The 22,533-nt window shown below is 42.6% G+C and overlaps 1 protein-coding gene and 1 pseudogene across 1 annotated transcript in view; both read left to right on the top strand.

Moving 5' to 3' along the window:
* Positions 1-2,122: 2,122 nt before the first annotated feature.
* STK39 (serine/threonine kinase 39) overlaps positions 2,123-22,533 on the top strand; it is a 295,351-nt gene continuing 274,940 nt past the window's right edge. The window contains exon 1 of the mRNA XM_023188118.2: positions 2,123-2,518. Coding sequence (XP_023043886.1) covers positions 2,302-2,518 — 217 coding nt within the window. The 5' untranslated portion in view covers positions 2,123-2,301. The remainder of the gene's footprint in view (positions 2,519-22,533) is intronic.
* On the top strand, positions 13,268-15,579 carry LOC111523507 (annotated as a pseudogene).

Below are 22,533 nucleotides of genomic sequence, written 5' to 3'. Positions count from 1 at the left end.
CCTTATTTTTCCTTTCTATTTTTAACGTCCCTCAGTGAATGTACTCTTTATGCATTGAAATAAACCTTGTTTATATTTTAAAGGCACCCGCCTCCATCCCCATATTTCAACTTAAATTTAGTAATGGATTTTCCGGGAAAAGTGCATATCAGTTGAACACTTTTACAAAACATATATTTCTAAGTTTTAAGTACCATTTTACCCAATTGTTTACAGAAACATTAACTCTAATGCTTTTGTATAATTTTAAAACATTATTCGTATTCTGTTCTTCGTTTATAAAAATGATGCCAAAGAGCAATGCCAGGGGACATTCTTCTTTAAACCGATTGACTGTAGAAGTGATGGATCTGCACTGAGTCATCCACTCAAGCAAGTCTTCATCCTGGTAGCCCTTTGGAAAGCAGTTGACTAGAGACCGACATGTAGTCTGTGACTGTGGAACAGTTGTTTTTTCTGGGAGACTAACTGATCTGTGTTTGATTCAATTCTGTGATATTGATCTTGAGAGCATCATGTTTTCCTACTAAGTCCCAAGAACATTCCTGGCCTTCAGAATCCCACCTCATGGTTTGAAAGTCAAAAAGAGAAGTTCGTATGACAAAATGGAAGTCACATTCATTTGATCATTTTTCTTTTCCTTTAAAAACAGTCCTTAAAAGTTCTTTGGGGTAGGGTGGAGACAGCACTTGAAGAGGTCAGCAGCCATGGCTTGGTATAAAGAGCTCCCCTGTTCCTCAGAGGCCTAGAATTTGTTTATGAAGGGCTCTGTTTCTTGACAGACATGACAAGACACAGTTTTTGAACTCCTCTGCATCAAAGAGTGTACACTTACTTCAGCATGAACTTCTGCTTCCAGACCAGAGCGAGGTAGCTGCTTTACTCCAACTTTCGTAATGCTCCAAGAGATTAAGTGCCCTCATCTTCAGTGGACATCAAAGTTTTGATCAGACAACTAACTTTTCTAATAAATTTCTGGGCTTCTTCTGAATAATCTTTCAAAAATTTTAGGAAGATTTCTGTACATACACTCGGGAGACAAAATCATGATTTCCCTGGAGTTTTTATTACATCCTCATTATTCTTACCTATTTCTTCAGTAGTCCTAGCAATGAGAACCAGACAAGATCATCTTGGCCAAACGACCAACACTATTGGTTTACTGCCCCGTTTCAGTTGGAGACAAGAATGGTGGATCCTGGTCACCTCCACGGAGGGAACACAGAGAACATTCACTGTTATGACACCTATATTCAGGAAAACCTGTGGTTTTACCATAGCAGTTTTACAGATGAGGTTATTTCTGGGGTGTTGAAAAAGCAGCAATTAAAAGTTACAACACATGCATGTTGGAACTTTTCATGCCTCAATAAATTATTTCCCTACCAAGTATACTCTTAAAGAAACACCTAATGTCTGGCCTCAGTGTCCTCACGGGCTAATGTGGCAATTATTAAGCGTGTAGAATTTGAGCAAACTTTCTAAACCTCTCCTGCATGTCTTACTGTAATTCCACAGCCCCTTAAATCGCCTCCCTGGGATCCAAGCGGCTTGGAAAAAATGAAGAAAGTCTGAACAGCCAGGGACCTAAGGAATCAAGTTTCATTTACTAAGAAAAACTAGAAGGACTGCGATTAGATTAGGCAAGGTGGGAAAGGGATACTGGCAGGTAAAGCGCTGGAAAGTTACAACTTGGGTTATTTTCTAACTGGCGTCTTGCAAAGGGACACCGTGTAGGTATCCCGCTCGCTAACTTGTAAATGAACTTCACGTTCTCTTTGGTGGCAGGAAAATTCTGAATGTGAGAACCTGGCGGCCGTTCAACGACCCCGCCCTCGGGGTCCCCAGGGGGCGTCCTCTGGCGAGTCTGATTGTCTGGGGCGAAGGCACAGGGCGAGCAGCGAGGGAGGAGGAGAATCAGGGCCGCCGGCCCCGAAAGCACACACAAAACGGCCTGACTCTCCTTTGGTGGGAACTTCCCTGGCCGCCAGCGGAGCGGGAACAGGAGGGGGCGGCGGGGCGGCGGTTCCCTTCGCCGAGGCGGAGAACAGCGCGCGCTAGGCTCGCGGCGCGCGGCGAGCGCAGCGGCCGCCGCCTCCTCCCTTCCCCGCCTCCGCTGGCGCTGCCTCCTCCCTCCGCCCGGCTCGGCCTCTCTTGCTCCCTCCCCTCCTGGCTGGCTTCGGCGGCGGCGGGCGGGGAGGGCGTGCGCCGGCCGAGAGGTGTCGGCGGCGAGGCAAAGGAAGTTTCAAGTGGAAGGTCGTCCACCCGCCGGCGCGTCCTCCTGCTCTCCTCCGCAGCATCATGGCGGAGCCGAGCGGCTCGCCCGTGCACGTCCAGCTTCCCCAGCAGGCGGCCCCGGTGACAGCGGCGGCGGCGGCCCCAGCGGCCGCGACAGCAGCGCCGGCCCCGGCAGCTCCCGCGGCCCCGGCCCCGGCCCCAGCCCCAGCCCCAGCCCCGGTGGCACAGGCTGTCGGCTGGCCCATCTGCAGGGACGCGTACGAGCTGCAGGAGGTTATCGGTCAGTGCTGCGGACGCGGCGGGGCCGGCACAGGCCGGGCGCCGAGGCCGGGCGGGAGGTGCGGCCAGGGGCGGGAGGGGGCGCGGGATGCTGGGCTCGCCTGCATGCACGCCCTGGAGGCAGAGCGGCCAGCTTCAGGCCTACCGGCTTCAACAGTTTTTTTATTTTTTAAATGTATTTGTTCGTTCTCTGAGCGCTGGTGCTGCAGGAGGCGGCGCGGCGGATGTGACTCGCACTGCAGACGAGCCGCATGCTGCAAACTTTTATCTCCCGGATCGCCGGGGCGGTGGAGCGAGGGACCCGGCGGCGCCGCCGCATCTCCCTTCCCCCGCGTGCCGGGGCCGCAGCCCGTGGCCGGTGGCCGGTGGCCACGCGGACAGGCAGCCGTGGGTGGGGTGGGGTTGCGGGGGCGCCGCCCTGGACTTCCAGTGCCCCGGGGGCCGCGTCCTGGGGGACTCTGCGGGCGCAGCAGCTCCTCTGCCTCACGTCGTTACTCTCTCGCCGTGGGTAACGGGGCCACGTAGAAGCCGCGGAGGCCCCAGTGCTTTCCCGAGGCCGGGGAGGATGCTGGCCTCTCTCCCTGACAGCCGCCACTCCACGTCCGCCTTGCAGCCCGGCTCTCCGCGCCACTCGGAGCGCCCGGGTACCCGCCTCCCTCCGTGCCAGGGTGCGCCGCCTGCCGCCCAGTCCGGCCCCCCGGGGAAAGCGGGTGCCCTGGCCTCCAGCCCTGCACCGGGCCGTTGCTTCCCTCTGGTCCAGGCCGAGCTACAAGAGTGAAACCCGAGGCTGCCGGTGATCTGCTCCCTGCCTTTCGATGCCTTCTGGCCGGCTCACGAATATCACCTTATCTTACATTTTTAAATACCTGGCAGAGTCGCAGGGCTCGGCGTTACTTTTTTTTGGGCCAGGCACATGAAGGGCCAGGAGGTTTGTTTTGTCCCTTCACCTATTGGATCATCCAGTTTGAGAGTCTTGTCACTTAGGGAAGCCTCCAGGTAAAGTGGGCCCTCCGCGTCTCACCTTACTGAGGCAGGGATGGGATGTTGCCTTCCCAGAATCTTGGTATGTAAGTACAGCGATGAAAAAGGAGTTCAGGATATTTATCTTAAGTATTTTTTCTAACTTTCACTTAAAAAAATTCGTCACCTCCCTTTAAAACAAAACAGCTACAAAAATTTCTTTAGGTGTTTAAGTGAGCCTTTGTCACCTACTGTTGAATAAAACATAGCATAGATGGAAATATATATATATAAAACTATATGCGTAGAAATATGTGAGAAAATGTTGGGCAGGTCAGTAACCTAGGATATATACAAGCTTCAGATAACCTGTAATAGGCATCTGTAGACAAAATTCTTTGAAAACCCAGATCTTCCATAATTTTTGACCAGAGACTCTCATGGGATGAGTCTTCATGTCACTGCCTGAAATAAATAGCTTCAGGGGCTTCTCAAAGCCTGGAATATTCCATGGAAACCTCTTTAACCTGGCATATAAGCCCTGTACCCTCAACCTGCCTGCCTCTTCCCGTTGTCTCCTCTCACTGATTGCTTTCTGAATACACCGCTGTCTTCCGCACATCTGGTCTTCCATTCTTTGCTGCCTTGCAGAGGCTCTTCCCTTCTGTGAGTGCCCATATTTGTGTACTAAATCTCACTCTGCTTCCAAGGTGAGTGTGAATATTCTTTGAGAAGCCTTCTGCTTCTTTCAAGGCAAAATGCTGTGGTTTCTTCTGCCCCTCTTTTTACAGACTTTTTAGCGTGTAACCTCATAGTTGTTATTTATGCAACAAGATCTGAAGGCCTGCTATGGTCCAAGCATTGCCCCAGTTGCTAGCAATATACAAATTAACAAAAGATCCCTGCCCTAAGTTGTTAGGAGACATAGGGAAAGGATCCTATAGGATGTGATGAGTAAGTGCTTGGAGAGCCCAAAGGAGGGAGTGACTGCCAGGAGAGAGAAGGAAGCAGAGTATTTCTTAGTAGAGGTCATATTTGAGCTAGGTTTTAGGTCTGAGTTTGTAAGGTGCTTAATCATTTCCACTGTTACCTTCAGTAACCAGCTGTGAACTCTGTTTCTGACAGGAAGAGGTGGGCCATAAAAGTTCAGTAATGGTATCTGCCACATAATTTTCCATAGAGTCCATAGGATTGGTAGAACTTATAATCAATTTATATACCTACTTGGTTAATTATTAGGGTTAAAATACAGACGTTGCCTTTTGAAAACAGTATTTTTTTGGTGAACTAATAAAATCTGAGTTTAAGTTGAGTGGGATTAATGGCAGAACTTCTTTCAGTTTGCAGTCCCATCGGTGTTAATTATGGTGGTCAATTTAGTGGAAGAAAATAAATTTTTTGTTGTTTTTTTTTTTTTTCTGTTTGAGAGGAGTTTGAGAACAAAAACACCTGCTTATTCTACCCTGACTTTTGCACATTTGCATTGTGGGAAGGGCTTTTCTATGAAAAATATGAAGTTTGTCTCATATTTTCCCAACTAAAAGAGAAAGAGATGGCCTGTGTAGGGGCCCTGTTATTGAAAAATCAAATTGCTGGAATAGGTTTTTCGCAAGGGCTTAATGTTTATAGGGAATTACAAACCTGTTTCCATTTAGAGTTTAATGCTAGTTCAGAGATTAAGACTGAACTTGTGGTTAAGCACTTTTGCTTAAACATTACACGCAGAAGGTAGCAGTTCAAACACTGAACCAGTTTCAACATGAATGCCAGTTGACAGCCTTTGCTTCTGCCCGCCATACGGCAGGTGTCATATGATATGACTCCAGCAGTGTGAACCGTGACCAGCAGCAGGAGGCTCAGATGTGCCTGAGCAGAAAGCCAAAGGAGGCACCGTGTTTTAACTTTCCAGCATGGCACGGGCACGGAGGACTTTTTCTTTATTTCCTTCTGGGCAGAGTTTGGGGCCCCCAGGATTAGGAGAGAATAAGTTTACTAAAATCCAAACAAAGCACATTCAGTTGTTTGACTTCTGTTTTAGAAAAATAAACACAGGATTTTGCAAGCCTAAAAATAAAGTTTTCTCTTTATTGTATAATTGTTCTTGTGTTTTAAAAGGTCAGTGGAGAAACTGTAATGCTCTTAGGAGTATTCTTGTTCAGAAGTTAATTCATGACCTGGAAGTGATGTAAAATCGATTGGAGGGAGTTTTATATTTACAGAGGGGTTAAAAATGGTGGAAATTATTAAATTCCTTCTTCTAGCCATTGATATCCTTGTCTTAGTAGATTTCAAATATTTCTGTCTTTTTGGAGGCTTTCCAACCTGTTTATACTCTTCAGCCTTGTTAATCTTTGTTCCGTACCTCTCTACAGAAGGAATTTGGGGGTGAGTTGAGCCCCCAAAGGTAGGTACCCCCTACCTTTAGAAGTATAAGGGGCACTTAAACCTATGCCAGTTGAAAACTTAGTTTATTTGTTGGTGGTATTAATAATATTACCTAGATTTGCTAAACAGGGAATGAAAGTGAATCATACAAGTGTTTACTTGGCCGTCCGTAATGGAATGGAGCTTCTCATTCAAAGAGTTGTAGTCACTGAAGTACCAGTTTCTGTATTTGAATCAGATGATTCCAGCAGTGTTGTTATCTTTGCTGAATTTCTTCTGAGAAACACTAGACTCCTGCCTCAACGTATATGTTTGATTTTCTTAGTTTTTTTTTTTTTTTTTTTTTTTTTTACAGGATGCACCTTTATGTAGTTTTATACTAGATTTCTCAGTGTTGCTTCACCTTTGTCCTGGGTGGTCATTTAGAATGACCTAAAAGTAACAAATTGCCATCTTAGTCAATACGAAGAATTTGAGTTCTAGAATCCTGGACATGGTTTGATAGAGGGTTCCTTTGAATGCTTTATTTCTCTCCTGTGAGGCTTTGTTTATCTATTGAGGTGTGTTTTCCTCAGGTCCAGGTAATAGTGCATATGGCCAGGTCTTTAAGCCTCTCGTAAAATGAGATTGTAAATAGCCCCGGGCATTCCCACTTCGCTCTGTGCTCTCAGAGTTTCTGTGGATTTAAATGGTTTGGGGATTAGAACTGGTTTTTATAGATATCCTAGAGGCAGTCTGAGGACAGTGGTACCTCCGCTGGCACTGGGGTAAGGGAACCGGAGCACTGAGTGTGTGTTCTGATCTCCCAGACCTTTACACCAGGCTGCCTTGCTGCTGCAGTGTGTTCTTTGACCTTGATTAGTTTGTTTGTTGTTGTTTTTAAAATACTAAATGATGCCTGAGATGCTTTGTCTCAAAGAAGACAGGGCTTTGATTTTAATTTCATTTCACTTATTTTTTATAAGTAGAAAAATGTATATAGAAATGTTCTTTTGTATTTTTTATTATTTTTGTTTGATACAGGGTCTCACTCTGTCGCCCAGGCTAGAGTGCAGTGGTGCAATCATACCTCACTGTAGCCTGGAACTCTTGGACTCAAGTGATCTTCCCACATGAGCCGCATGAGTACCTGGGACTATAGGTGCAAACCATCATGCCTCATCATGCCTGCCTATTTTTTTTTAAAAGAAATGGGGGTCTCACTGTGTTGCCCAAGCTGGTCTTGAACTCCTGAGCTAAGCGATGCTCCTGCCTTGGCTTCCCAATGTGTTGGGATTACAGGTGTGTGCGTGGCCTCTTTATATATATCGTTTATCTTTTTTTTTTTTTTTTTTTTTTGAACAACAGAGCATGGCTCTGTTGCCTGGGCTGGATTGCAGTGGCACCATCTCAGCTTACTGCAACCTCCGCCTCCTAGATTCAAGCATTTGTCCTGCCTCAGGCTCCCAAGTAGCTAGTATTACAGGCCCGGCTAATTTTTGTATTTTTTGTTAGAAACGGGGTTTCACCATGTTGTCCAGGCTGGTCATGAAGTCTTGGCCTCAAGTAACCCACGCGCCTCAGCCTCCCAAATTGCTAGGATTATAGGTGTGAGTCACTGTGCCCGGCCTCTTTTGTATTATTTTTATTGTGGTAAAATATACACAACAAAAATTGTACCATTTTAACCATTCTTAAAGTGTACAATTCAATAGAATTAATTATATTTACAAGATAAATACTCTTTTAAATGTGCTGTCATGGGGCTGGGGGGAGATCTCAAGGTAAAAATAAACTATGGTAAAGTGACTGCAATCCTTTATATGTGCATTTGATTTTTAACTAATGATATTATGAATTCTTCCCTGACTTTTATGGTTTATTGTATACTACGTTTACTGACGGTGTTTGAAAATAAGCTGCAGCAGTGCCGGCCCTGGAGTCCGACAGCCTGGTCTGTTTCATGTCCTGCAATGGCAGTCACTGACGCGACCTTGAGCAAATGACTTAGATGTGTCTGCACTCAGTTTCCTCATTGGTAACATAGAGATGATAAAAATAGGGTTGTGAGGAATGAGAGAATGTAAAGCACTGAGAATCGTGCCTGGCACACAGCATGCTTTCAATTAGTCTTAGCCGTAACTTCTATAGACTTCATTTGCTAATCAGATGCAAGTTATCAGGAGAGAACACAGTCCTATCTTTGGCAAGATTCTGGAGTGGCTTGAAGAGTTTCTCTGCTACGTTTCTAGCAGGGAGGAGGTAGGAAGGAGAGGTTGTTCCCTAGTCCCACTCTTCTGCTGGGCTGCTGGACGGGGCTTATAAGGGGAGAGGCCCGCGAGGATCTGGCTCCCCCTTGCATCTCCACTTCTGTGGGAGGAAACTGAAGAGACCTGTGGACAGCTCAGGGGTTTAGGTGCCAGATGGCCCTCTGACAAGTGATGAGAGCATCCTGCGGGAAGGTTGCTGAAGAGGAGCAGCCCATTATGAGAGGGCTCCGACAACAACCTGCTAAGACTGCACTTTCTTCCACCTCTGAGTTTGCCTGGAGGCTGCCATGCTGGCAGGAAATGCTGCTGACTAAAAGAAACGCTCCCTGTGTGTCCCAGCCAGTGCGAGGACAGAGGCCTTCATTTTCAGATAAAGTCATCACCATTGCTTCCCTGTCTCCTTGTTTCCCTCTCTGCTTTTCCCTCAGTTTATAAATATTCTCAAGCCTGTCTCTTATCTTTAAATGACAAAAGAGAACAAAACAAAACACTCTCCCTGTTTCTTTCTCCTCTGGCTACTCCCTTATCTCATTTCTTCCTTTCACTGCTAAACTGTTTCAAGGAACCTCCCATTCCCTCTCTGCCCACTGCAGTCTGGCTTCTGCCCTTTCCCTGAGAAACCCAAGTTACTCTCTCTGAAATCACTGTGACTCTTCTGTGGGCAGAGCCAGTGGACACTGCAGTCCTTCTCTCTGCTCTCTGCAGGGTTAGGGGCCATCTTTCATTCTTTTGGAAAGGCATTTGCTTGAGCTTCCATGCCATGCCTTCTTTCTGGACTTCCTGTACTCCCCTGCCTGTCCCGGATGCAGGATCCACGTCTCTATCTGTTTGAGGCTTCAGCTACCACCTCAAATGCCGAGGGTCTTCCTGACTATAGACCAGTGTTTGGACTACCTTTTTAATGTCTTCGTTTGAATGTTTCACAGGGACTTCATACATTTAAACTCATTGTCTCTCCACCCTTGCCTCAGTCCTAATCTGGTTCCTTCTACGTTCATCTTCTTGAGAGGCTGGCCATCCTGTACTTTCCTGTCTTCGTCCATCTCTCACATCTGTTTGGTCACCCAGTCCTAAATACTCCACCTCCTTGAAATCTTCTTTGATTTGACTCTTGACTCTTCATGTCGGCGACCACTGGTTTAGTTCAGGCCCTTATCAATTCTTATTTGGATGATTGTAATAATTTCCTAATCAGGTTCCTTTTTTCCATTCTTGTTTCTGGCTGTAGTGTGCATTGCTACCAGAATGATACTGCTGTACCAAAATTCTTTATAACGTTTCTCCCAGGCTGAAATGCCTTTAGTAACTCTCCCATCATCCTCAAGACTAATTTGAAGCACAGTGCTTAAGGTCTTTTGGGAATTGTCTCTTGCCTCCCTTTTCAGCCACATCTTGTCATTTCCAGTCTCAGGACAGACTCTCCAGCCAGTGGGAACGTTTTGCAGTTGCTGAAATGCCTCTTCTAGGCAAGATTTCCCTCTGCTTGGAACACCATTCCAAGACCCTTATTCCAAGATCCTTCCTTCCATTTTCATCTATGTAGCAAAGAGCTCTGTCTCTTCTTTTAAATATTGCCCTTGTTGAAGTATAATATGCATGTGGAAAAGTGTACATATAAACAATGTATATCTTGGTTCATGAATTGAACACACCATGTAACCAGCACCCTGACTGGGCCTCCCTTCTCATACCCTAAACAGGTGGTTTCTTGTCACACAAATAATCTCTGCCTCTAGAGCCCCCCTCCCCACTTGCCCTTCAGGCTCTGTTGGGTGTTTCACTCCCTGGCAGTTCTCATACTGTCTGCAAATTGTTTCTTCCTTACCAGTCTGGCTGTAGACTGTTAAGTCTTCTTTGAGGACAGGGTCTCTCATCTCCATACCCCACATGTCATAATAGATATTTAATAAATGTTTTCTGGATGAAGGTCTGAGTTTTGGGGATAAATACTCCCTCCCCACCTTGTGGAAGAGGAACATTGCCTGACGTCTAAAAATTTGCCTCGCTGGATCCTGAGGATTTGATCTTGCCTGTGGTTAATGATGGTGCTTATTTAGTTGCGTTTGGGCCAATCAGCTTAAAGGACTCTGTAGAAATTAGCTCGTTAATCCTCACAGATGAAGAGTAAGCACTTTGAGTGCGTCCACCTGCATGTGTTGTGGAGGGAGGCAGGCAGAGGCCTGGCTCTCCTGAGGTCATAGGACTGAGAGGTGGCCTTTCTGGCTGGATGAAAGGACCCAGAGCTCCCTGCCACAGTTGTGGCATCCGTAGACATTGTAGGGTGGAGTGGGGAAGTCCCACACTGCCCTTCCAAAGCTCTAGAGCTTTCTTTTCTTGAGTATACCAGTGATCTCTGTCCCTTGCTGTTCATGTATTTATATATAACGCTCACCTTGAAGTTCTGTGGAATGTCTTCCTGTGTAGGAATCAGGACTGCTGGAGACCATCAGGGATACAGGTGAAACACAGGAGCAGAATTGCAGAACAAGTGGCTTTCAAAGGTTGTTACGATGGCAGGAGTTCTATTTTTATAAATTATAAGGGACGGACAGGATAGGGTGGGTGTGGTACCTGCTAAGACCATAGAACCAGGTCATTCTTTTTAAGTCAAAACCAATCTAGTAGATATTATAATTCCTTTGCAATGAACTTTTTGGGAAAGTTTTTTTTGCTATTTAAATATAATTCCCCATGTAATCATGTGAAGTCATACATTCTCCTCTAGGATAGTTTTGTTTAGATTATACCAAAACAGCTCTTAATCGAAGTGATTCAAGTGTTTCTCTTTTCCCTAGCTGCCATTAATTGGCCAAGTTTTTGATACTAGACAAGAATTCAATATATTAATTAAAAAGGCATTTCAGACTTGGCTTAACTGAAAAGCAGAAGAGAAATAAAAATCCTTTAGAGAATGGATTGGCAGTACTTTATTTCTAGAGTTGATTTAGATAAATACTTTGGAATCTGTTGTGAGTAAATGATATATTTCAAATTTCTTCTCACTTGCCAAATAGTCATTTGAGAATAAACTCTGGCTTAGCTTTAAGAAACTTCTTGGACATTGAGGATTGAGATGAACTGACCTTTCAAACTGATTGTGTATTTTGATATATGGGAAAACATTTTAAGATAGAAATGGTAGAGACCTCTACATTCATATTATCCCTGATTTTATTTTGAAATCTCTTCCAGGTAAGTGGCATTTAGTATAATTCTCAGAAGCCTAGTATTGGGGGTGCTCGTGCGATTCTTCCCTTAGGTAAAAATACACATTTTATTGACATTTATGGGTTTAGGTTTCTAACCTTTAGTTACCACTGGAGCTATTTGTCAGAAAAACTAGATGGAAAGTAGAGGTGGATGACTTTCTGCCCTGTCAATGATAGATCTTCATTCGGGGAGTATTTTGGAAGCCAGTGACCTGTGATAGTTGTTAGACTTCTCATAGTCATTCTGTGGATTAATTCTTAGAAGAATCAATGATTTTGTTTTGAACTGGTTGCATCAGTTTGAACCAGAGTTTGTACTAAGGGTATTCCAACTGCTTATTTCCTACTCTGTTTAGTGTGGGGATTGAAAAAGAGTTATATTTTGGGGGGTTGGTGCCTATTGACCTATCCTGTGTAGCTTAGATTTTACTTTGAATCATGTGGTTCTCTTTCTTTCTCTCTGGCAGTGTCACTATCTCTCTTTGTTTAATTATGGGGTGACTCAAGAAAGCAGAGGAAGAGGAGCAGCAGATGGGGGTTGCTGGGGAAAGAATGGCAGGTCATTGCTGGCTTTTATAAGTAAGTTCCTAGGTGAGAAGTGGCACAAGAATATAGAGAGAATTAGGAAATTTAATTTTAGAAGAGACCAAAGGAAAAAAAATCCATCCCAGCTGCTTTGTCTTGTAACTGAAAACTCTCTAATGGCCAAAGTTGAAGAAACTTGCCTATGGCCACAAAGTCCTTAGGATCCCAGACTCATGATTCTGCCCTAATTCAGTATTTTCTTCCACTTATATCACATTGTTTCCTTGTTGGTGTAAAGACAGATGTTAGAAATGTTACTGACTTGGGCCAGCTGCGGTGGATCACGCCTGTAGTCCTAGCACTTTGGGAGGCCGAGACAGACAGATCACAAGGTCAGGAGTTCGAGCCCAGCCTGGCCAATATGGTGAAACCCCATCTCTACTAAAAATACAAAATCATTAGCTGGGCGTGGTGGCACATGCCTGTAATCCCAGCTACTCGGGAGGCTGAAACAGAAGAATTGCCTGAACCTGGTAGGCGGAGGTTGCAGTGAGCCGAGATCGCGCCACTATACTCCAGCCTGGGCAACGACAGAGCGAGACTCCGTCTCAAAAAATAAAAAAAAGATTATTGACTCACTAAATTTTAAACTATTAAAACCTTTTTTTTTTTTTTTGGTAGAGATGGAGTCTTACTGTGTTGTCCAGACTATTCTCAAACTCCTGGCCTCAAGTGATTCTCCTGCCTTGGCCTCCCCAAAGTACTGGGACTATAGGCGTGAGCCACTATACCTGGCCTATGACTCAATAGAGTAAAAATATATCTGAGAACATATTTATTATGTAGGAATCAGTAAAAATCTATGCCTTTAGGGGCATTAAAATGATTTTTATTTACCTATATTTATTCATCAGGGCATGTTTATTTAACATGTAACCAGGTTATATGTAAACATACATTGTCTTCATTTCAGCCATCACCTTTTGCCTGGCCTATTACAGTAGATTATATTTTTAATCTTGGATGATCATCTGTCAGTGAGGTGGAGGTGGGTGTGTGTTGTAAGGTAAGGTTGAGGAACAGAAAGTTGAGAGTTGACCAAAAGTACGTGAAATAGACATACCGCATGACCGATCATTAGTTGGAGGGAGGTGGTCCCTTAGGTGGGGCTGGTATTTTATAACAGAGCAGCAGCAGTGTTCCCAGAAGAAAGGGGCTAGCACCACACTGTCCACCTTGGTAGCCACTAACCACATGTGGCTATTTACATTTAAATTAATTAAGTAAAATTAAAGAAATAGGATATAGTCCTTTGGTTGCGCTAGCCACATTTCAAGTGCTCACTAATGAACTGTGGCTACAACTGCCTTATTGGATAGTGCAGATACAGACTGTTTCTCTCCTCACAGAAAGTTGTATGGGATGGTGCTGAATGGTAATTTCTTGGAAGTGTTCAAAGGCTACTATAATGGCTGTAAGTAGTGTGAGGCCACTTTTTTATAACATGCAAAGGTATTGCCACTGACTTAGTGCAAAAAGGAGACAGGCATCACCTGATTTTTTAAAAATCTTTTGTTTTCACTCTGCCTATTTGCAAGCTAGTCAGTTCATCTTTTCAGAGGAAGAGTATTCTTGTGTGTGGTGAAACAGATACCCCTGTTGACTCAGGAGGATAGTTTTGAAGTATAAGTTTTTATTTTACTGACTTACCTCATTTTGGAAATGTTCTTGTGATAACTAAACACAGATTCTGTCCAAATGAAACCCAGTAGTTTCAGAAATAACAAAATGTGACATTTCTTTAAAAAGATCATTTTAGAGTCTTTGGGTTGGATATCGTAGTCAGAATCACTTCGGTTTGTCTTATGAAGAAGGGACTGATTATATAGGTTTAAAAAATGAAATTACAGAGAAGTTCTGAAATTAACCCTAATTAGGAAAAATAATACCAAAATTAATTTTAGTCACTTAAACAGTGAATTTGAATCGTAGTCCCTTCTTTTCCTTTGAGTTAGAAACATTTTGGTATTTGAGTGATTCAAGGATTAATAGTTTATCCTAAGTTACAAAGCAAGTAAAACATCATTTAAGCCAGTACCTTAATAGAAATTCAAACTCAGCAAGCACTGTTTGGGTAGAGTACCTGGTCTTTTGGGAGAAGGAATTAATGACTGAGGGGTGGGAAAAAAAATCTGTATAGGGGAATTAAGTGGGTTTAATTTTGGGCAGTTAAGGAACAGTGTGTGCTTTCTCACATTTAGTGTCCCTTGAGTGACTGGAGCTGTAGCAGAGAATGTTTTACTATGTAATCCCTTTAAAATTTTTCCTTGTATATGCCCTTTCAAGTTTCTGAAGTCTTAAACCCAGTGCCTGACCTTAAACACGAATTGTTGTGGAAACATTTTTAATATGGCACCTTTCCTGGGTAGTCGGGGGTGGCTGAAATAGTACGAGGGAAAGTGTTTCTGTGTAGTTTCAAATTGTGATCATTAGGATGAACTTAAGAATAGTAATATTTTTGGCATAAGTCAAGATCGGAGCTGGAGTGTTTATCTTTAGTAAAGTAAATACCCACCAGTTGTTTAAAAAGTGACGATCTCTGATCTCTAGGGCCAAGAGATGCTGAGCCTCTCAGTTCATCTGTAGCCATTTTTCTGATTGTCTTCATAAATGCTGCAAGACTTTCTGAAGGCTATAATTTCATGTCCTGTTCTTTTTTCTTGTTTTCTTTTTTTTTTTGAGATGGAGTCTTACTCTGTTGCCTGGGCTGGAGTGCAGTGGCATGATCTCTGCTCACTGCAACCTCCGCCTCCCGGCTTCAAGTGATTCTCCTGCCTTAACCTCCCGAGTAGCTGGGATTATAGGCACCTGCCACTATGTCCAGCTAATTTTTTTTGTATTTTTAGTAGAGACAGGGTTTCACCATGTTGGACAGGCTGGTCTGAAACTCTTGACCTCGTGATTTGCCCACCTCAGCCTCCCAAAGTGCTGGGATTACAGGCGTGAGCCACTGCACCTGGCCTTCATGTCCTGTTCTTTAAAGCCCATTGGAAATAGATAATATAGGCAGCTTTGTAACTTATATTTTTGCTTGAACAGTCTTTATGGAAAAGGGGGATAGTTGAAGTTCCAGTGACTAGGACAGGTAAAACTTACAGGTGGATGCTCGTTTTGTTCATCTATCATATTAAAAAATGAAATTATTTTTAGCCATATGTAGTTGTTTAAAACTAAATATTTGCTTGTCTTTTGGAGCTACCTGGAAGAAAGGGAGTGACAAAAATAGGAAAGATGGTCGTTATGAGGTATGACTGACCTTAAATTAATCATATCAGAATTGTTATATACAGAAAGTGTTCTTTCCTTCAGGGGGATGTGTGGGAGGGTGTCCATTTTTACTTTATAGCTACATTTTTTTTTAAATGAAAACTTAGATCTTTTGCCACAAGCAGGCTGATGTTGCCATCGGAAGACTGGATGAAAAATGCGATGGCGAGTGTGTGATTTGTGACTCCTGTGTGTGTCCCTGCACTCTGGTGATGTGATGAGTGTAATTATGGATCTTACCAGGGGCACTGTGTGATCCGTGGAGGTCTTGGAGTCTCTGGTGCCTATTATTGTAAGGAGTGCACCATCCAGGAGAAGGACAGAGATGGCTGCCCAAAGATTGTCAATTTGAGGAGCTCTAAGATCTATTCAATGAACGCAAAAAATATGGCTTCAAGAAGAGGTGATTGGTGGGTGGCCCCTTCTTCCCCCCCACATCAAGCTGCTGCAGCTACCAGAAAAGATGCCTACTACTACCATCAGAAAGGGAGCGGAGCCTGGAGCATCACCAGGAGTGTCTGCTAGTGTACTGGCACTTTGCCACCCCCTCCTCTCCCTTCACCTAGACACGTGGTAGGGATGGAAAAGGATTCTTCACAGAGCACTCTGGCACACTGTATCAGAGAAAAATTGATAGATTAGTTAATGGTTTTTCTTGAATTCGAGAAGCAAAGATCTGTTCTCCATATTGATATGTTCTCCCTCAACCAAGATATTCTAAAAAGAAATAATATTTTAGTCTTTGCTTGAGGAGTTGAGTGTGAAGCTACGCCCAGTGACAAGTATGTTCTTGCAGGAGCTCTGGTGGCAGCTGTCCTTGAGGAACCTTCGGTGTGTGGTGGGAAGCTATCAGAATAAGAAATGTAGCCATTTACTCTTTTAACACTTGTACTGGTGTCATGTTATTTTCCTTCTGAGAAATTGGAAATCCTTTCTGTTATTATTTTGATAAAGGTGGTGTTTATTTTCTGGTAAACAACAACAACAACAACAACAAAATTAGCCATTTCTATCAGTCCTCCTGTGAAGAAATGAGACTAATTTTCTAAGGTGACATTAATTTGCTTTTAAAATACTTCCAAAAATGTTTTAAGCAGTGGTATTTGTATTGGAATAAGTATGTAACCTTACAGAATGACTCTTTAGCATGACAGTGCTGTTGTTTACTGTAAGTTTTGTTTACTATTATTTGTAATAAATTCTGGATCACTATTTCATAGAAGTGATAAGACTAGGACTTGGTTGGAGATTACAGTGAGCTGTTGGCACAGAGGTAGGGATTGCAAAAGTAAAAGCTGATGGTGGCTGAGAGGAGTTTGGTAGGGTGCTGGATGGGATTCTACAGTCAGGTCTGCGAAGCCAGGGAGAAAATGGATGGACTCATTCCGAGGCAAAGACTAGTACACAGCCGCAAGAGACCTCAGACCTGAGCAGGTCTGAGAAAGGGGGAGAATAAGAACTTGGGGGGCATTTCCAAGTTTACAATTTGCAGGACTTGACAAGGGGTCAAGGCAAGGAAATTGGTAGGGAGAGTGTAATTTTTCCAAGGATGATTCAGTAGCAGCCTCTTGTTGAGGTAGGTGCCTCTTTTGAAGTTTTGCCATCAAGGGTGCCTCTGACAGACTGAAAGGCTCGGTTCTCTCATCATGGATTCTGACATTCACTGTATCAGCTATCTATAGCTGTATAACGAACCACCCCAAAACTTAGTGGCTTAAAGTGAGGACCATTTGACTTGCTTATAATACAAGTTAGCAATTTGGGTTTGGCTGGGCTGGGCAATTCTTCAGTTTGGGGTTAGCATTACACACACACACACCCCCTCCCTCACCCTTCAAATATCACATTGGAATCAACATTTTTGACCCATGGCCAGCTTGGCTGGGGCCCTGTTTTCAGATGGTCTCACTTGCGTGTGGGGTGGTTGGTGGTGGCTGTTGGCTGGCCCTCACTTTTCACTGATTCCTCATCCTGAAAGAAACTTGCCTGTACTTTGTTTCTTGGGTGCAGCAGTGTTCTAAGATAGTGAGAGTGGAAGCTGCAGGACTCTTGAGGCCTAGTCTTGGAAAGTCACACAATGTCACTCTGCCACATTCTGTGGGTTAAAGCACATCACAAGGCCAGCTCAACTTCAAAGGGAAAGGAAATAGATTTTTCTACTTTTTGGGAGGAGTGGTAAAATCACATGGCAGAAGGATATGTATACAAGGATGGGAGGAATTCTTATTGCCATTTTGCAGATTCCTTGCCACAGCAGTTTAATTTAGCACAAGGAAGATGAATATACAATGTTTGTCATTCATCTAACTTTTGTTTTTCACATGTGTTAGGGGAAATTGTTACCCAACAACCTTGTCTATACTCTCATTGTTATAGTGCCATCGATTATAGGTTTCATAGACTATAGGTTTCATTGCTGTATGAAGTAAGCATCAGAGTGATTTTTGCTATAGAAGTGACTTCAGGAGTGTATCGCTTGCTAAACAATCTAAAAATGTTGATTCCAATGTGATATTTGAAGGGTGAGAGAGGGAGGGTGTGTGTGTGTGTAATGCTGATCCTTTTTTAGCCTTGAGGTGTTTTATTCCAGACTGAGTTTCTTAAAACTCAACACCACATTAAAAATATAGATTGTTTGCATGCATATGTATTTGTTTCTCCTGCCACCTACAAGTCATGAGCTAGATTTGTCACAGCCGGAAAAATAACACATTGTCTGTGCATCACTCAATTTAAAGGTAGATTGTTGCTTAGATAATTAAGGAAGTTTCTTTACTTTGAAGTCAGTCCAGCAGTATTTTATTCCATGTTTCACAGTTTTTCAAAAAGAATTGCTAGCCTATTAGGATAGAAATATTAGAAGCTTAGTAGCAGTTATTGACGGAATTACAGAGTTTACCCCTCTTCATTTTTTTTAGTTCTTGTTTTTTTTTTTTTTTTTTTTTTAGTTTAGAAATAATGGAAGGGAGATGTACTGTTTACTGTTTATCTTTTAATTTTTTTTTTTTTTTTTGAGTTGGAGTCTTGCTCTGTCACCCAAGCTAGAATGCAGTGGTGCGATCTCAACTCACTGCAACCTCCACCTCCTGGGTTCAAGCAATTCTCCTGCCTCAGCCTCTGGAGTAGCTGGGATTATAAGGCGCCTGCCGCTACTCCTGGCTAATTTTTGTATTTTTAGTAGACGCGGGGTTTCACCATATTGGCCAGGCTGGTGTCTTGGCCAGGCTAGTCTCAAACTCCCGACCTCGTGATCCACCCACCTCGGCCTCCCAAAGTGTTGGTTTGTAGGCGTGAGCTACCGCGCCTGGCCTATTTTACCTTTTATTAAGTTGTAAAGTCTTTCTGGTAAAAGCCCTTATCATAAAATGTTATGTGCTTTTAGATGTGGGAAGAGGGCTAAGTGTTATTTTTATAAAGTTAGAGATTTAAAGGCTAAGTGACCTGTTTATTACATTGGAAGACAGGTCTGGACGTGGGATTAGAATTGTAGAGCGTCCTTCCCGTGGCTGACCTGGGTTCCTTTCTCATGTAAGGAAGAAGCACTGAGCAAAAGATGTTATCTGGATCTCTGAGGTTATTAAAAATTCCAAGCTTATTTAATTAAATTAAATTAATTAATTAATTTATTTGAGATGGAGTTTCACTCTTGTCCAGGCTGGAGTGCAATGGCACAATCTTGGCTCACTGCAACTTCTGCCTCCTGGTTCAAGCAATTCTCCTGCCTCAGCCTCCCAAGTAGCTGAGATTACAGGCATGTGTCACCACACTAGGCTAATTTTGTATTTTTAATAGAGATAGGGTTTCACCATGTCGGTCAGGCTGGTCTCAAACCCCTGACCTCAGGTGATCTACCCACCTCAGCCTCCCAAAGTGCTGGGATTACAGGTGTGAGCCGCTGAGCCTGGCCCTATTTTAAACTTCTCAAATATTATACAAACAATAATATATGGTCATTGTAGAAAATTTATATAACACTGACGAGTGAAAAGCAGGAAAAGTAACCTCATCACCCAAGGCTAGATACTGTTTGAATTTTGATGTAGGAGTATATACTTACTTGGCATAGGACTTTAAAAAAAAAGCATAAATTGATATTTTTGGAAATGTCTACTTTTTTTGTATTCCCAGTACTTTCACATTTAATTTGTCAGAGCAAGTAAAATAAACTAGTCTTAGATTAATACTTGCTTGGCAAAAGTGATTTTGTTTCTTGAGATTTTGGCATACACTGATAGGCAAGCATGCCTTATGGTTACTGCAAAGTGCGCAAGTGTGTTTTTTCTCAAATGTTTTCAGAATCACAGAATATATCTAATACAATCTACTCTTAATGTCCGTGTTACAATTTAGATTTTTTAGGAGTATCATACTTTGCCTTTTGTCTTCCAGATACTATTGGATCACCTTTTTCTGATATTTGGCACTTTGTCGATTGGTAGAAAAATTGTTTTGGCCAGGCGTGGTGGCTCACACCTGTAATCCCAGCAGTTTGGGAGGCCGAGGCAGGCAGATCAGAGGTCAGGAGATCGAGACCATCCTGGCTAACACGGTGAAACCCTATCTCTACTAAAAATACAAAAAATTAGGCAGGCATGGTGGCGGGCACCTGTGGTCACAGCTACTCAGGAGGCTGAGGCAGGAGAATGGCGTGAACCCGGGAGGCAGAGCTTGCAGTGAGCCAAGATCACGCCACTGCACTCCAGTCTGGGCGACAGAGCAGACTGTTTTAGTTTTTTTGTTTTTTGTTTTTTTTTTAGTTTAGAAATAATAGAAGGAAGGGAGACGTACTGTTATACCATCTCAAAAAAAATTGTTTTACAAAAAGTTCTGGCACAGAGAAGTTAAGAGTCAGTAACTTTCTTACTGTTTGTGGATATGTTTGAACAGAGTAGTGACTTTTGGATTTCATAGTGACTTCGTATCAAACCTAGAGCTGGCAGTGTGAGGATTTTCTAGATGAGTTAAATATGTGGTATCTTTTTGTAGAACTAGCTAAATGATTTCATACGGATGTGGGAGAAATGAATAGGAATTTAATTTGATGATATGAATGTTGAATTTTGTGGTCTTCTAAATTTTAATGATTTTATAGTATTTAGAACAAAAGGACAAAATACCTTTGGCATGACTAGTCTTTATAAAGTTTTTAAAGTTACAAATGTATAATATTTGTGAATCAAGTAGATGAAAGTAGCTCCCAACTTTCATTGCCCAGAGATGGGCTGTATAGCCAGTTCAGTGTGTATCCTTGCAGATGTTTTTCTATGTATACATCTATATAAAGATTTTTCCAAAATGTAATAATTTTTACGTGTAATGTGGAAACTATACATAATGTTCTGCAACCTGTAAATTTTACTTCTTCAAAGTAATATATGTATTACTTGGGTATTTTACTTCTGTATATTTTCTGTAAATATTTTTAGTAAAGTATACACATTATAAATATTCACAGCTGTCATTCCAGGCCGTTTCTCAGAGATCCACCTCCTTTAAAAATACCTATTCTGGATCCATTTCTGTTGTATGAGTGCAGCTTAATTTACTTAACTAATTCCTTTCTTGATGAACTTATTATTTCCAAGTTTTTATTATTTCTGTGGGATAGATGTCCAGAATTTCAGATGGCTAGGGCCAGTGGTATTGCATTTATACTTTTGATAGGTACTGTGAAAATTTCTTCCAGTTGTACTAATTAAATGCTAGCTTAGTTGCTCCCATCACTGACCTTAAAGGTAAGAGGGAGTTAGAGTGAGAAGGCATCTTGCCTTATTCCCGATTTGACCCGGACCTAAAATATCTAAGGTTAGGAGAAAATGGTGGGTGGGGTGGGATGGTTGGGTAATTGTGGATTGGAAAAGAAAAAAATTATCGCCTCAGTTTAGGGACCGAAAGTTGCATCACTTATGGTCTAAAAAATGAAGTGTGATGAAGTTTATTCATATGAGCAAATTTATGGAAAATTTTTTTGAATTGGTGAGAAGTCTGGATTATAGAATATAACAAAATTGGTTAATCTACCCTTTAAGTTATGAGGAACAGGGACTCACTAAAATAACCCAAATAATGGGGCATTCTTTATAAAGATAGATGTGGGAATGGGGGACAGGAATCTCATCCCTAATCCTGGGTTTTCCAGCATTCCTGGAAAAGTTGAGGATCTCGGTCTTGGGAAGTGCAGTGAAATGTGTACGTATGGACTGGGAAGTGGATAAGGCCTCAGCAGTGGGAAATTTTGGGTCCTCACTATTCTGGATCCTCTAACCTCAGTGTAACCAGCCAGTCAGCGTGTGTTTGCTTTGTTCATGCCCACCTGCTTCTCTGGCTGTTTTTACTTGGCTTTCATATCTACTCTCTGTGCATGTCTTCTCTATCATGTCGTTTCTACTTAGTCAAAATTTTGGCTCATTCATAGCTCCTTCTCTCTTTTTTCCCTGTTAGCCACAACTGTGGCTGCTAATTGCTGGATTCTGTCTTTATTTCCCACTCTTAACCCCAAAGATCGAGAATCTAGTTTTTAGCGAGTCCCTTCATAGAACTCCTGACTGCCCTAAACTCAGACACCCTCTTTGGATAAGGGTGTAGCCTCGGAAGTTCCTGCCTGGGAAGGGAATCACAAGTGTGGGGCAGGTACCACTAGTGAGTGTTTTATGTAATGTTACTCTTAGGTAAGTAACTGGTCACCTAAGATGACACTTGGCTTTAAAAGGAAAGAGACAGAGACGACATATCACCCCAATCAGCAAAATGTAATCCTGATCTAATGTACTTTCTTTGTTAAAATACATACTTACAATGTGTTTAAAGAGCAGTTTATTATTTTCAGTCAATAAATAACTTTCTTCCCTAGGACGAACCTCCCTTTTTCCTTATGGATTGTAAATCGGGAAATCTTATGCCCAGTTTCAGTTGTAAATTATCTTAAACTCTGAAATAATGATACCTGAATCCTGAGATATGGTCTGGTCTTGCCTTTTCTGCTGGATTTTGAGTACTGTGAAGTAGCTCATCCTGTTTATGTAATGGTGAAAAAATTCTGAAAAATATACTTGGAACCTGATACTCTTTGAGGAACTAATTTTCCTATGTCAATCGTTTTATCAGCAGTATCTTCTCCATGGATATGGAGAAGAGAATCTGATCCTCCCAAATTTTATGATGTATTTGGTGATCCAGTGTTTCAGAGATGAAAGTTTGTTAATATCCTTGGAATATTTCTCACGGTTGCTTTGTTTTCCTCTTGAGAGTCACTATTAAGTATCTCTTTTTCCCCTGTTCTCTTCCTCCTGAACCCCATTCTGCTTCACTTTCAAAATGATGGCTAGAGGGTTGGATGTGTCAGTGATCATGAACTGCTGAGT

The sequence above is a fragment of the Piliocolobus tephrosceles genome, chromosome 11 (assembly GCF_002776525.5).
Source record: "Piliocolobus tephrosceles isolate RC106 chromosome 11, ASM277652v3, whole genome shotgun sequence".
NCBI lineage: Eukaryota > Metazoa > Chordata > Mammalia > Primates > Cercopithecidae > Piliocolobus > Piliocolobus tephrosceles.
This window is presented reverse-complemented; position numbering and strand designations above follow the sequence as displayed.